The 13,402-nt window shown below is 36.2% G+C and overlaps 1 protein-coding gene across 22 annotated transcripts in view; it reads right to left on the reverse strand.

The window, feature by feature from the left end:
• Window positions 1-13,402, reverse strand: part of KIF1A (kinesin family member 1A) — a 94,715-nt gene that overhangs the window by 43,913 nt on the left and 37,400 nt on the right. For 8 of the 22 annotated variants that reach the window (XM_087964862.1, XM_087964845.1, XM_087964846.1 and 5 more), the window contains exons 11-21: window positions 12,235-12,310; window positions 11,779-11,857; window positions 9,480-9,622; window positions 8,383-8,409; window positions 4,906-5,117; window positions 3,766-3,845; window positions 3,046-3,121; window positions 2,287-2,366; window positions 1,208-1,314; window positions 574-657; window positions 58-238 (exon numbers count right to left, since the gene is read on the reverse strand). In XM_087964862.1, the coding sequence (XP_087820988.1) occupies window positions 58-238; window positions 574-657; window positions 1,208-1,314; window positions 2,287-2,366; window positions 3,046-3,121; window positions 3,766-3,845; window positions 4,906-5,117; window positions 8,383-8,409; window positions 9,480-9,622; window positions 11,779-11,857; window positions 12,235-12,310 (1,145 nt within the window). The remainder of the gene's footprint in view (window positions 1-57; window positions 239-573; window positions 658-1,207; window positions 1,315-2,286; window positions 2,367-3,045; window positions 3,122-3,765; window positions 3,846-4,905; window positions 5,118-8,382; window positions 8,410-9,479; window positions 9,623-11,778; window positions 11,858-12,234; window positions 12,311-13,402) is intronic. The other 14 variants (XM_087964851.1, XM_087964853.1, XM_087964850.1 and 11 more) reach the window with 3 other exon arrangements.

The following is a 13,402-nucleotide window of genomic DNA, read 5'->3' on the forward strand; positions in this document are numbered from 1 at the left end:
AGCCAGGACGTCTTAATTCTTGTTCACAAGTTGTTTCATACTTTTATTCTTACTCACCTCTGTTCCATTTCCTGCTTCATATCAATGCCTTGTTTCTCCAGCAATTCCCTCTGGGCAAAAGCCCAATCTACTGGTTCTGCAGGAGTTTCTGCACAAGGCGTTCGTTCCCTCTCTTGCCGCGCCTGCTCTGGATGGTTAAATCGAAATACATGGCTTTTCCCCATGATGATGCGATTTCCTATAGAAAGGGGGAATGGGACATATTTAACAGGAATGTACATGGGGCTGTTTTTCAAAATCTATCCAATCCAATACTAAGACAATACAATCTCTCTTGCAGACCTATATCTCACATCTCACATGCATATAAGATGCAAGTTATGTAACTTGACTGCAATTCATGGTCAAATCCCAGTATATTTAGGATAACACAATTTTTCTTTCAAACAATGATTTTTATGAATCTGTCATGGTCTGGCAAGCAGTCAATCTGTTGCAAGACATCTGTTAAAGCACTTGGTCTTTATGCTAAGGATCTACTGCTTAATGTGTCCTCTTAGAAAGTGAAACTACCTGATTTTAAAATGCTGGGTTCTGTTACTTTCTTTCCATTGACATAAGTATCTGCACCCTCACAAGGTTCCAGAGTCACAACAGCTGTAAAAAATACAAATGGAATTTAGAAAGTCAAAACTATTGAAGATGTTTTATGGAATATGTACATAATTATCCTCCAATGTGCGGTTAATAGTGATCTCCAACTCTAAAAAATATGAGGAAGTGAAGGATAGTTATAGTAACTTAACCCTGTTGTTAAACGTCACATAGATCAACTACAAAATCTGGAAGTTGATACACCTCACAATTATGACACGCAGATACCCTTCAACTTCAAAAAGAAATATTGAGTATTACCGAATATCTATAGTACATACCTCCCTGGGCTGTGCATAAAGCTGGTTCTGAATTTTTGAAAATTGATTTTTCCCTTAGTATATTTCAAAATCATGAGTTATTCATTCTTTGGCTGGTTTTAAACATTCTGCTAAAATATTTACACTTCCATGACATATATGTCCTATAATTTTGTAAGTTTTGGTTATAACAGAACTAAGTGTCTATATGGTGATCATGGCTTGCTCATGCACACCCCACTAGGAATAGGGAAGAACATCTGCAAATGTTGAGTTTTTCCATATAAGGATACCTTCACTGCCAGATTTAGTGTCACTTCGGAATACGCAATGTTCTTCTTTGATGAAGTGGCCACTAAGCACAATGTCCTGTCTCCTCTCACCATCTTCTCGACCAACCCTGTTGAAGATAAATCTCAATTATTCAGGGACCAGTGATCCAAAACTGTAAGGCATTATCAATAGTTCATTCATTGCAAAAGGTCTGTTATGTACTCCTAACAAACAAGTAGTAAAATTCAGGGAACATTACCATAAATAATTGTATAATATACTACCCTGTTTCTCCAACAATACGGCCTCCCCCAATAGGAAGTCCCAGCATGTTTTATAGGCATGAAATGAAATTAAGCCCCTCCTCTCAAATTAAGGCCTATATTAAAATATGCAAAATGGGGGGAATGGTGGGGGGGCTTGCCATTAGGAAGTACTTTGGTTGCACACCCGGATATGGTGCTGCCTGCATTGACCCCGATACGAAGTGCCCCACCAATGCCGAGGTCAACATCCAAGCTGTCGCCGCCTGCTTGAAGATGCAAGTGGGGGGGAATTAAGTCACCCCCGAAAAGACGGCCTAGCCATTTTTTCGGGGCTCACAAAAAAATAAGACCCGGCCTTATTATATGAGAAACACGGTAGTTCTTATTTTACTAGATTAGTTTGCTTGTAGCCAAATTAAAAGCAATGATTATGACATGGGAAGTCCAGACTAACTGAATTGAATGTCTCTTGGTGGTTATCTTCTTTTAAAAGAATTTCCAGGTCTATTAAGATTATGAAATTAGTGTTTGAAACTGTTCAAGGTTTCACCTTGCACTATATTGCAATGTCAGGATCAGTGGTTATGCTAAAGTTCTGAAAAGTCACTGGTTACAGATATCTGTCTCTCAGTTTCTCCAATCTCCTATGAAGAGTTGGGACTAAGTTCGTACATTAGGCACCATCATAGAGCATACAGAATCTCTACAATCAGTCGTGGTAATCATCAGAAGTATTTGCAACTTTATTTGGCTTTGCATCGTATTTTCCTTCGTGTAACAGATTAACTACAGAACTGCCCTGGCATAGCTTCTGTTGCTTCAAACTTTATTACCTGGTCATTCCATCTTTAATGTAATAGAGAAGGCACTCAGACATCAGTGGGTCTTCATTTAGGTTGACCAGATGTGGTGTCTACAAAAACAATGGAGAAAAGCGAGCATAGTCTTTCATCTCTGGCCATGGAGAGATGTAATCATATTTTTTTTCCACATCCACTTCATTGAGAACAACCTGGATCATAGCATCAATTCTTTGGCTATTATAAAAATGAACCATCCCATCATGTCAAGCTGCATACTTTATTAAAAACAAAATATGCAACTGATATTGAAAAAACAATCTAGAGAAACTAGTATGACAAATTCCATTCTGGATCAAACACATCAAGCTCAATAGGAAGTATTCAACCTTCTTCCCACAGTGACACTTGCTTCCCTGAAAACCTCCCACCATATTTTTTCTTCTTTTTAAAGATCTAAAGAATTATATGTTTAGGATTAGATTTAACCCTGCCCTTCAGCATTATCCCCTATGAATAGGATTTCACAGTTACTTTTTTTTTAAAGGACAGGAATTATATCACTGAGGTTAACCCTCAACTGCTTAGAGTAGTTGACAGCAAGAAGGATAATCAAAATTGGCTCAAGGTCTGAACAAGTTTTGGCTGGCATGCTAAGTGTCACACTCCAAAAATGGGTGCATAATTTCTCCTTATTTTAATACTTTATATTTTTGAAGAGTGTCAGAGTGTCAGAGTTAAGCATATTTCAAAGTGTTTATGATCAATATCTAGCGGGGAAAAGTATCCAACCTTTTTAGGAGAAAATACCCCCAAGGTACCACCATCTTCTCTCATAGCCACTCCCATTTCTGCCAGCAAAGCTTCTCTGAAAAAAGGAAGGAAGGAAGGAAGGAAGGAAGGAAGGAAGGAAGGAAGGAAGGAAGGAAGGAAGGAAGGAAGGAAGATTTTTTTGAAAATTTTGCTAAAACAAGATAACATAGTAAGATGATTTAGAAATAAGAGCCAGCAGAACCAAGTAAGGCATTTTCTGAATTTTTGACATGCTGAGCCCAAAAGGTTTGCTATCACTGGTATCATTAGACTTCAACAAATTTGTCCAATAGTTGACATGCTTTTAATTCATATAAAAAATTAATCTTTAAAGGGAATCTCAGACTTTCTGCTCACCACAGCTAATTTACAGATTGAAACATTGTTCATGTGATGACTGTTCTAACTCGAATTTTAACAGGAAATCATTATGTTATAGTGCCATCACATGGGATATTTTCTTGTCACAGTTATAAAGGGTGATGTGGATACCCTTCCTGAAATGATGTTGAATTGGAAGGTATTCCAGTCAGCCCCACAAAAACTCTGTTATTTTATAAAATAATGCTTCATGTAGCATTTTCAGTCAGCAGCTATAAAAGTAAACGTTAGCTATCAAAAGAAAAAGATATTATGATAAAATGTTGAACCTTGTGGCATTAACAATGTTCTAGACTAGACTAGCTGCCTTATTCCTACCTCTCCATACGAATTGCTTCTGTTCTACGCAGTTTTTCTTCCCATGTTTCATTCAGCTCCGCAATTATCTTCTCTGTTTCCTGCACAGTTCAAGTTAAATATGAGTGTTTCATGACTGTCATCTGATTGAACCAAAAATATTTTGCCTAAATACATTAGGTTACTGTTACTCTACAAAGGCTTTGGCAATCTGATATTCTCTAGATGTCTTAGAACAGATTTCTGCCAGGATGAGAATTCTAATTTATCTGCATCTTAATTTTGGTAGGCTGGGGAACAATATTATTATGGTGTTGCACTTCTATTATATACAAATTCTAAATGAAGCCATGCATTTAGAAGACACAAATCAGTCAAATAAACTAAGGCTGTTTAAATTGTATGTAGGCATTTATTCAATTTATGAGCTACCCATCTTCTAACCAACCCTGGGTAGCAAACAATATATAACCATTAAAACACAACACAAAATAAAACAAGATGGGGGATCTGGGCATCAGCCCCAAATAATACACAACCTTATTGAACAAAGGACTCCACCCCTCATAACGTAGGACCTGAATAGAATCAGGTCTTTACAGCATGTCAAAACATAAACAACTGGCTTTAAAGACTAGAAACAAAACTGTATTGCTGTAAATCCTGTCAGTTGTGATTGCAAATACATTATGCTATATATTGATTTTTAATGCTTATGTTAATGCACTTTAACTGCTGCTTAATTTTTATGTTAACTATATTTTTATTGTGGTTTGAATATATTGGGAGAGTGCATTATAAATAATTCCTTATCAGCTTCTTGCCGAAAATGAAAAAACAAACAAACCCTGAAATGTTTATTTCTGGATTTGATGGTTGAAAAAAGATTGAAAGAGGAGCTAATAGGATTATTATAATATTAAGGAGCGTAGAAGAATAATGAGTTTGTTTGTAATTGCTTTAAAGATGAATGGAAGTTATTTCTTTTTTCTCCTTTCTTTAACTGTATTCTTTTCTATACTTTTTATTTTTAAAAAGAATAAGATAATTCAAATTATTATAGTTGGAAAAAATGTCATGTTGGAATCTAATAATATTTTCTACCACATTTCCTCCATATCTTTACAGTAGAAACATGGTCTTCTTCATAATGGCTCTTACCTTGAGTCTTTCAATGGCTTCTTCACTACCCGGAGCAAACATTATGCGCTCATGTAGACTATTGACTGAGGCAGCTCGACTGGACAAAGCAGAGAGTGAGGAGGATGGGCTCATTCCTACCAAGGCATTGGTCACTGTGGAGAGATTGTCATTCCGTTGACTCAAATCTGCCACTCTACGATTATCATTATTGTTCTCAAAGTCGGACATGTCTATGGGATTCAAGGAGGGAGAAAGAAAAGGGAAAGAAACAAGACAAGAAGAAGGAAGGAAAGGATAGAGAAAAGAATTGCAGTTGGGAAATAGCAACATGATGCAATGAGGAGAAAGATAGAAATTCAACATAGAGATATGCAGACAGTAATGTAGCTGGAAGGGATAGGGCTGGAACTTCACATTAGCTGGAGCGTTCACACTATGCCCTATGCAACCTTTCTTAAAACTTGAACACCAGACTTTGCTGACTCCTGTGCTTTGGGGGAAATAGGCAGCATTTAAAAAAAAGAAACGAAACTCTTAGCTATCATTGCAGAGCCATTTTGTCTAATAATATGCTAGGCAGGAAGAATCAGTGACCACATCCACCAAGACCATGCATGAGGTATCAAAATTCCATACCACATGAATTCATTCCAGTGCCATTTGAAAAATGGAAGATATTTTTACATTTTTTAGGCATTGAGTTGAAAGGTGAACTTAAAAATAAAGGGGGGGAAAAAGAAAATGGGCAAATAGGAGTCAACTTCAGTTCAGAATATGATGATAATGATATACCAATTCAGTCTAATGGTTACGACATCGGGCTAGAAACTGGGAGACCCTGAGTTTTAGGCCCACTTTGGTCATAAAGCCAGCTAGTTCATCTTAAAAACCAGTCACTTACTCTCATCCCTAGAGAGTTAATGGCAAAACCTTGCCAAGAAAACTGCAGGGGCTTGTCCAGACAGTTTCTGAGAATTGGATACAATTGAACAGAAGAAGAAGAAAAAACCTGTATTTATGGTGCATTTGCATAAAGATGCTAGACTAATTCAGAAATTTCTTACGAATGATGATGCTGAAAAAAGTAGAAATGCCAATCTAATACAGAGGTATATTTTTTTAAATGCTATGTTTGTCATACAAGATTCATCTCTAGAATGTACTTTCCTCTGCAGGTTTGATTGAGAATAACAATATAATTTCAGCATCCAATTAACACTTAGTCATTTAAAACATTTTTATACCACTACTCATTAAAAGCCACCTTGACAAAGAAGATTAAAAAAAAAATCCTGACTACAGATCACCATTCTCAGAAGAAGAAAAAAGAATAGTAAGAGGTTGCCTAATATAGGATATTCCTTGTTTGAATGGTTCTAAAAATATTTTTATTGGACAATTGTTTATCTCAAACATGAAATTCCATACAGATTTCAAATAATATTGTTTCCCCACTATTTCTTTAATCTTGTTTTTAAAAAATATCTTTACCTCTCTTTAGGATTTTAAAATCAATGCACAATATTTTGTTGACTGATAGTACTATGAACTACTTATTTTAAAAAAATCGTCTGATTTGTGCAAATCAGATTAAAATGGAAGATTTTGTAATGTTCAAAAACTGTAAGATGATGCCCCAAATTATGTCACTTTTGATATTCTGTTTTCTTATTTGCACTTCTTAAACTGGATAGATGAGGGAAACAATGATATGCACTTTATTTATAGTATCAGAATGGGCATCACATATTTGAGATATATGATGAAAATTTTGAGTTTTACAAGGCAGAAAACTCACTTTATCAAAAACAAGTAAAGTTTCCCTCAGATTATGCAGCTCCTAGTGACATGGTGATAAGGAAGTACTCTTATTTTTTTCTCCAGAAATTGTTTTCACTTCCCACTCTAGCCAAAGCCTAAAATCCCCAGATAGTTCTGCATTAATCCTCACTAAATCCTGGTTAGCTTTCAAATCACCTAAGGTTAAGTAGGTGCTGCTGCCACGTGTTGTGTGTGTGTGTGTGTGTGTGTGTGTGCACGCGCGCACACACACACACGCGCATGTGTGAGCGTGCACGCATATGGGAATCGACGAGAATGTGTACAAAGGCAGGAGTGTATGTAAATAGACATATGATAGATGATATAAATAGAGAGATGATAGATAGATAGATAGATAGATAGATAGATAGATAGATAGATAGATAGATAGATATAAATAGATAGATAGACAATCTTACAATCTTACACTTTTCTGACAACCCTTTTTATTCATCTAGATATTGCAATTTCCAAACCATCTTGGCACATGGAGGGGCAAGTCTGAAGAATAAATATTGGGAATGGACATGGGAAAAGTATAGATGTCTGACCAGGACTAATTGGGCTAAAATAACAGAGTTTCAGATAAGTTTTAAGCATCTGCAGTCAAAGTTTAAAATTTCAATTCCATACATCATACGTACATCTAATTTATATTTGATTTTACTCCGTAGGTTAGAGTGGAAAGGGGCAGATCCTATGTGGTTCCATTGGGAAGATAGGCCTGGATGTGGGCAACTGGAAAGTTCCAGCTGCTAATTTGATCAGAGCGTAGGCTGAACTGCTCAAAATAGAGGCAGAGGCTCCAGGCCTTCTAACATGCCAGCAAAAGCCAGATTGCTTTATCAAATGCAATCAACAACTTAACTACTCCCACAGCATTCCTAGTAGGTACAACTGCTACTAGAAGGGCCAAACAGTATCACTGGTGATATGTAAGCCAATAGTGGCTAAGGCAGATAGTTTAGTGCTTTGGGACCAGGTGTTTCCTTTCCTTAGCAGAACAAATTCATTTGATCCAACTCCAGCAGAAGCAGCAGCAGAGATAGCAGCAGCACAAGCAGCAGGACACATAGTTACAGCAAGAGAAAGGAATTTCAAGAACAAACTCAATCGAAAACGTTTCTAGAGTCAAGGAGATGGAATAGAATTTTTAGGATCACCAGAGAACAAAAACAACCTGGCTAAAGTGGAATGCTGCAGTGCCTTAATTCAAACACAACAGGGCCTGGAATATATTTGAATATTAAATTGATTTTTTTCTATGTATACAACAGGTCGGGAGTGGGGGAATCTCTCTAAAGCATGTTCCGAAAAGACCTGTGGGTATCTTTGGACATTTTGAAGGAGAGAAATGCCATTTTTGTGGAAGAAGTATTTAGTATTCTAATATGAACACTAAAACTCAACAAACCACTATCTTGCCACACTTAATAGCAGCAATTTCCATGGATTGGTTGTATTTAGTAATATGATTGGATTCCTGTAAAGGCCCACCTCTGCCCTTTGAAGAAGGTATATACAAACCATCTCAACACCTGCCCTAAAATGAAAAGGTTTTCCCAACATTTGCTATTGAATTCATTTCTCATGCTATACTTCTGTTCCTTTGCTTTGACTGAGTTTGTCAAAAGCACTGAAGCACACAAAATACCAGCCATGGGAAATACACACATTTAGGTCCTCCTGGAACAGGATTAGCTAAGAGAGATAGGAGAAGGGAGTGGGAAGACAAAGAAAACAAGAATAGGTTTATCTTGTAGGAATAAAGAAACAGCACCTGAGGGCCTTTTTGCAAATCCAGAAACCTTGAGGCTTACTCCTTGTGTTTTATATAACTAGCTCACTTTTTTTTTAATGTAGTGTAGCCTCCTTACAGCCCTTCCCTGATTTTATTTTACATGGGAAGATGTGTGATCCCATACTGTATGTTACCACATAAAGTGCAAGCAAAAGAATGTGGATAAAATAATTGGTAAAAGAGATAATAAGTTCATGAGAAGGGGAGAAAACAACTACACTCATTTCCATCAATAACATGGCTATTATCCCATGAAGAGTTATGCCATTCATTTAGCTAACATACTTTTCATGACAGTTGATTTAGTTGGGATAATCATATCTTCTTAGCCATGAAAAAGGTTGTGCTTAAGAGTCATAGGCAAAAATAAATCAATCCCACAACAAAATTTGGATCTCTTGGTATAACAGAGCAACAAGATGTTCAAGCTGCTTATTGCCCCCAAAAGGAATTGACTGGAAAGGCCATGAAATGCATATCCTTCATTATCAAGCAATTCCTTCCTTATTCACAGCTAAGGAAGTGCACACTGCTATAGGCTGTAAAAACAGTTTTCTGATTAGAATGTTGGGGGATTTAAATAAATCCTATCATTGATTATGAAATATTTTAAACAACTTTATATCGCTATGGATGGATAACTGCTCAGAAATAGAGGTGTAGAGGGATAATGAAGATTATGACCGAAAGAGCCTGTGGTTGTAGACCACTGAACAGTTGGCAAAGCTTTCAAAATATGTTAGGATAACAAATTGCTAGAATTTATATTCAGCCTGTCCTTTAGAATTGGGGTATGTTAGGTTTATGAACCTTACACAGGCACTAGAATGTGTGGGCTTTGAGACTATGAACTGAAAACAGGAACCATGTGGAGGTTAGATCTGCAACTAGAAGAAGTAAACCGAGAAAGACAAGATGTAGACACACAGGCCAGCCTTAAACCAACCCAAAGCACTGATATTCAACATACTATCTATGATATCTCCCAGGCCTTGAGAATACAACAGGTCTCTCAGGCGAGCCACTTCATCTTTAAGTTCTCTGATCAGCTTGTTGTTGGGATCCTCATTAATGACAGCATTGCATCTGATTTGCTTAGCACGATCTGCATATCTGTGGAGAAAATACACATTCTAAACAAAGTAAGGTCTGCTGAAAATGCCATATAGAATGTGATATATAATTCAAACCATATATATGTATGTATATATATATATATATATATATATATAGTGGGGGGTCGTCTTATACGCCGGGAGGACTCCGACTCCCACTTCGAGCTTGAGTTGCAGCCGGGAGGGAGGCTGGGGGCGGGGTGTGTGTGTGTGTGTGTGTGGCGCGCGGCTGTAGGTTAAGGATGGGGGAGCCCCGGGTGGGTTATCAGGTTTTACGGTGCTTCCAACATGTGCGAACGGTGGGAGCGGAGAAGAGGCGGCGAGCGCCCGCTGTGTGAAATCCTGCCGTCAAAGCAACACTATAGGGTATAAATTTACCAGGTTAATGTAGCAATGGTGATTAATGCCCAGAACATTGTTTGCGGGTATTGGGGTGTGTGTGTGTGTGGTGGTGGTGAGAGAGGTTGTCCTTTGAATGCGGAAAAGTAGGTGTGACCTTGTGTAGGAAAATAAAGAGATCCTTTTTAGCGTGTTTGGCTTCTTTGCCTCCTCGTTCCGTTTTGGCGTGGAGATAATGGCCTTCGGGCGGGAGGGGAAGAAAACGGTAGCTGGATCATTTCAAATTTCACTTACTCTCCTGCCTCACTTCAATATGTCTAAGCGACTCCAGATACTGGAAGACTTTTTGAATGAAAGTGTTACCTCCATTTTTTTTTTTTTAAAGAGGGCCACTTGGGAAAAAAAAAAGATTCTAAGGAATTCCTTGTTTCTTGATTAAAGAGAAGGCATTGAATATACTGTTCCTTGGCAGCCTTTTCAGTGTCCGGGTTTTTGGTTGTGTGTGTGTGTGAGAGAGAGAGAGAGAGAGAGATCAGCTGTATTGAGAAGAGAACGTTTCCTGTGTTCTCATTTTTTTATTTACAACATATTTTACGCTTAATGGTAAGCAATGAAAAATATTTTTAAAACTCATTTCTAAACTCCATAGCTATTTGCATATTCTTGGTTCAAAATTGGATTAGCTCATTTCAAAATTGTTACAAAAAAAAAAAAGTGCAAAAGTGGAAGGTGTGTGGAAGAGGGGGTAGTCTTATCACGGCGAGTATATAACAAACTCTATATTTTGAGTGGAAATGTTGGGGGTCGTCTTATACGCCCAGTCGTCTTATACGCCGGCAAATACGGTATTTATATTTACATTTATATATGTATATTTATATTTATGTATATGTATATTTAAAAGCACAACTATAATGACGTGGGAAAATACTCGAACAAAGCTGAATACCATACATGTAAGTACCCGCGAAAACTTAAGAAAACATATATAAATATAAATAATATAAATATAAAATTATATTATATATATATATATATATATATATATATATATATATATATATATATATATATATATATGTAGTTATTGTCACGTCATTGTAGTTCTTTAAAAATATAAATATAACCAAGCCGAACAATACATGTACCCAAAACTTAAGAAAATATATATATATATATATATATATATATATATATATATATATATATATATATAAAGAGAGAGAGAGAGAGAGAGAGAGAGAGAGAGAGAGAGAGAGAACTAAGCTATTTCTCCTAAAATGTAGTAAATATTCTTGATCAATCAACTAAATAAACAAGTCAACTCGGTAAAAACTGGCCCATGGTTAAAGGGTACTTCTTTCTGTCACCTATCTCTTCCGTTCCCCAGTTAAAATCTAGATTACAGAACACTGAGGATTTTAAGCTGCCAATATTTGTATTTCTAAGCCTGAAAATACAAAACTCTTCTAGAGAGAGACTCTCCAGGTACTCGTTAGGGAACCATATTGATTCTCTCTTTTTCCTCAATCTTTCAACTCAATCAGAACCTCAGTCCAACTTGAGAGGGAAATTTGTCCCCATGACCCAATTTTTATCCCTATGCATTGCCAAGCAAAAAATTGCCCAATTAAGTTGTTCTGTGCCCTATGTATAGAATATATATTTTCAACATGCATAAGAGATAAAATATATATGAAAGCACATTTTCCCTCCAAGAAAAATTCAAGAAAAAGCAAAGATAATGCAATGAATTCACAAAGCATAGTCTAGTTCATAATAAAAAGAATGGGAAACCTTTTACAAAGATTCTACCTTAAGGTGCTAAGAGTCTCATCGTAATTAATATCAGCAGGGCTGAGAGCAGCAACCATAGCAGTCCGGGAGTTACCACCTGCCCAGAGAACACAAAACACAATGATTGATAAAATTAAATATCCACTTTCTGAGCTGTGCTCATCTTCTTCCTCTTCCAATACACTGTCTGTTCATTGATCCAGGCTTCCCAAATTAAGAAGACTCTTAACATTCATCCCATCTTTATGTGCAAGATATTGGCAAGTACTTTATGGAATGGAAAATGTTACTACCGGTATTAGATTTCAGACAACCTAATTACCATCCTCACTAGTAGAAACAGGAGCTGAATACAAAAAACCATAAAAGAAGATCTGACAACTCACAAGCAGAAGACTTGGGAGATTCATTATTTAGACCTTGGCTGAGAAATAAGATAGAATGGAGGTCACATGTTCAGAAAAAAAAACCTACCTAGATTTTCTCGGAGCAGCCAAGTAAGTACTGAGTCTCGATATGGAATAAAGTCTGACTTTTTCTTCTTCTTATTCTACAAGAAAGAGAGAATATAATATTGAACTGATACTTCTAATGTGTATGTGACTCACAGTTCTTTAACCCTAATACAAGGGAATAAAAAGCAATAATCTTCTTTTTAAAATAGAATAAATTTCCTTTTCTAAATTCAACTATGTAGATAACCAAAAGAGGTTCTTTTCTAGAGTAAGAATGTACATTCTATAAGTGACTATCATCTTATAACATTTTAAGATTTTCAGAGCTCAGGAAAGGTTGCATTCTATTCAGCATGATTCTCATAGGAACAAAACTTATACAACTTACATATGACTATATATTTCTCTTAAAATAATAAATTTGATCCTTCAAAATAAATTTAGCCAGTCTAGAATTGTTATCACATAACTAACTACCAGTCACCACAGAAATGAATGAAATCGAGTTTTCTGTTAGGCAAAACTTGCACATTTTCCCCATGATCTATTACCAAAGGTCACACAAGAAACCAAAATAAACTCCTCAAAAATTATCATGTAATTATTTCTAACTTTGCATTAATACTAATTTCTTACTGGTAATATTTTTCTTTCTTGCTTTCATTGATAAATCCAACCAGATCTCAAGCTGTCTAGTGTCTGAGCAAGTATTCTATTCCTTCTTCCATAATCAGAGGTTTATTAATCTGTCTCCAACTTTCAAACTGAGCTTTGCTTAGAGTTTCTTCCTCAACATGTATTTGCTTATAATCTCCGCTATTCTATGTCAAGATTTTAATCTAAAAAATATCGGGAGGGCACCTGGCTAAGGAAGGTCACTTTGGGTGGGAAGTTATCTAATGGTCAGATCATCATGCAGTAGATTTTAAAATACAAAATGATACAGCACTGTTTAAAATGTGAGATGGATCATCTCATGTTTCTTCTGCATTGAGTTTCTGTACAATACATGCTGTTCTGGTGTGTTTCATTCCTCAAAGGTAATGAAGCCAAATATGGAAGATTTAAAAAACCTATTTTTTCAATTATATTTTTCCTAACCCTGATCTATTAGGAAAATTATGGTTGAGGTCGTTGAAGCACATTTTTAATATTAGGAAGAAATACAACAGATTAATGTTGCATTA

This window comes from Notechis scutatus, chromosome 4, assembly GCF_049901735.1.
Source record: "Notechis scutatus isolate UNSWTSFEM ecotype Mainland chromosome 4, rNotScu1.2, whole genome shotgun sequence".
Classification (NCBI taxonomy): Eukaryota; Metazoa; Chordata; class Lepidosauria; order Squamata; family Elapidae; genus Notechis; species Notechis scutatus.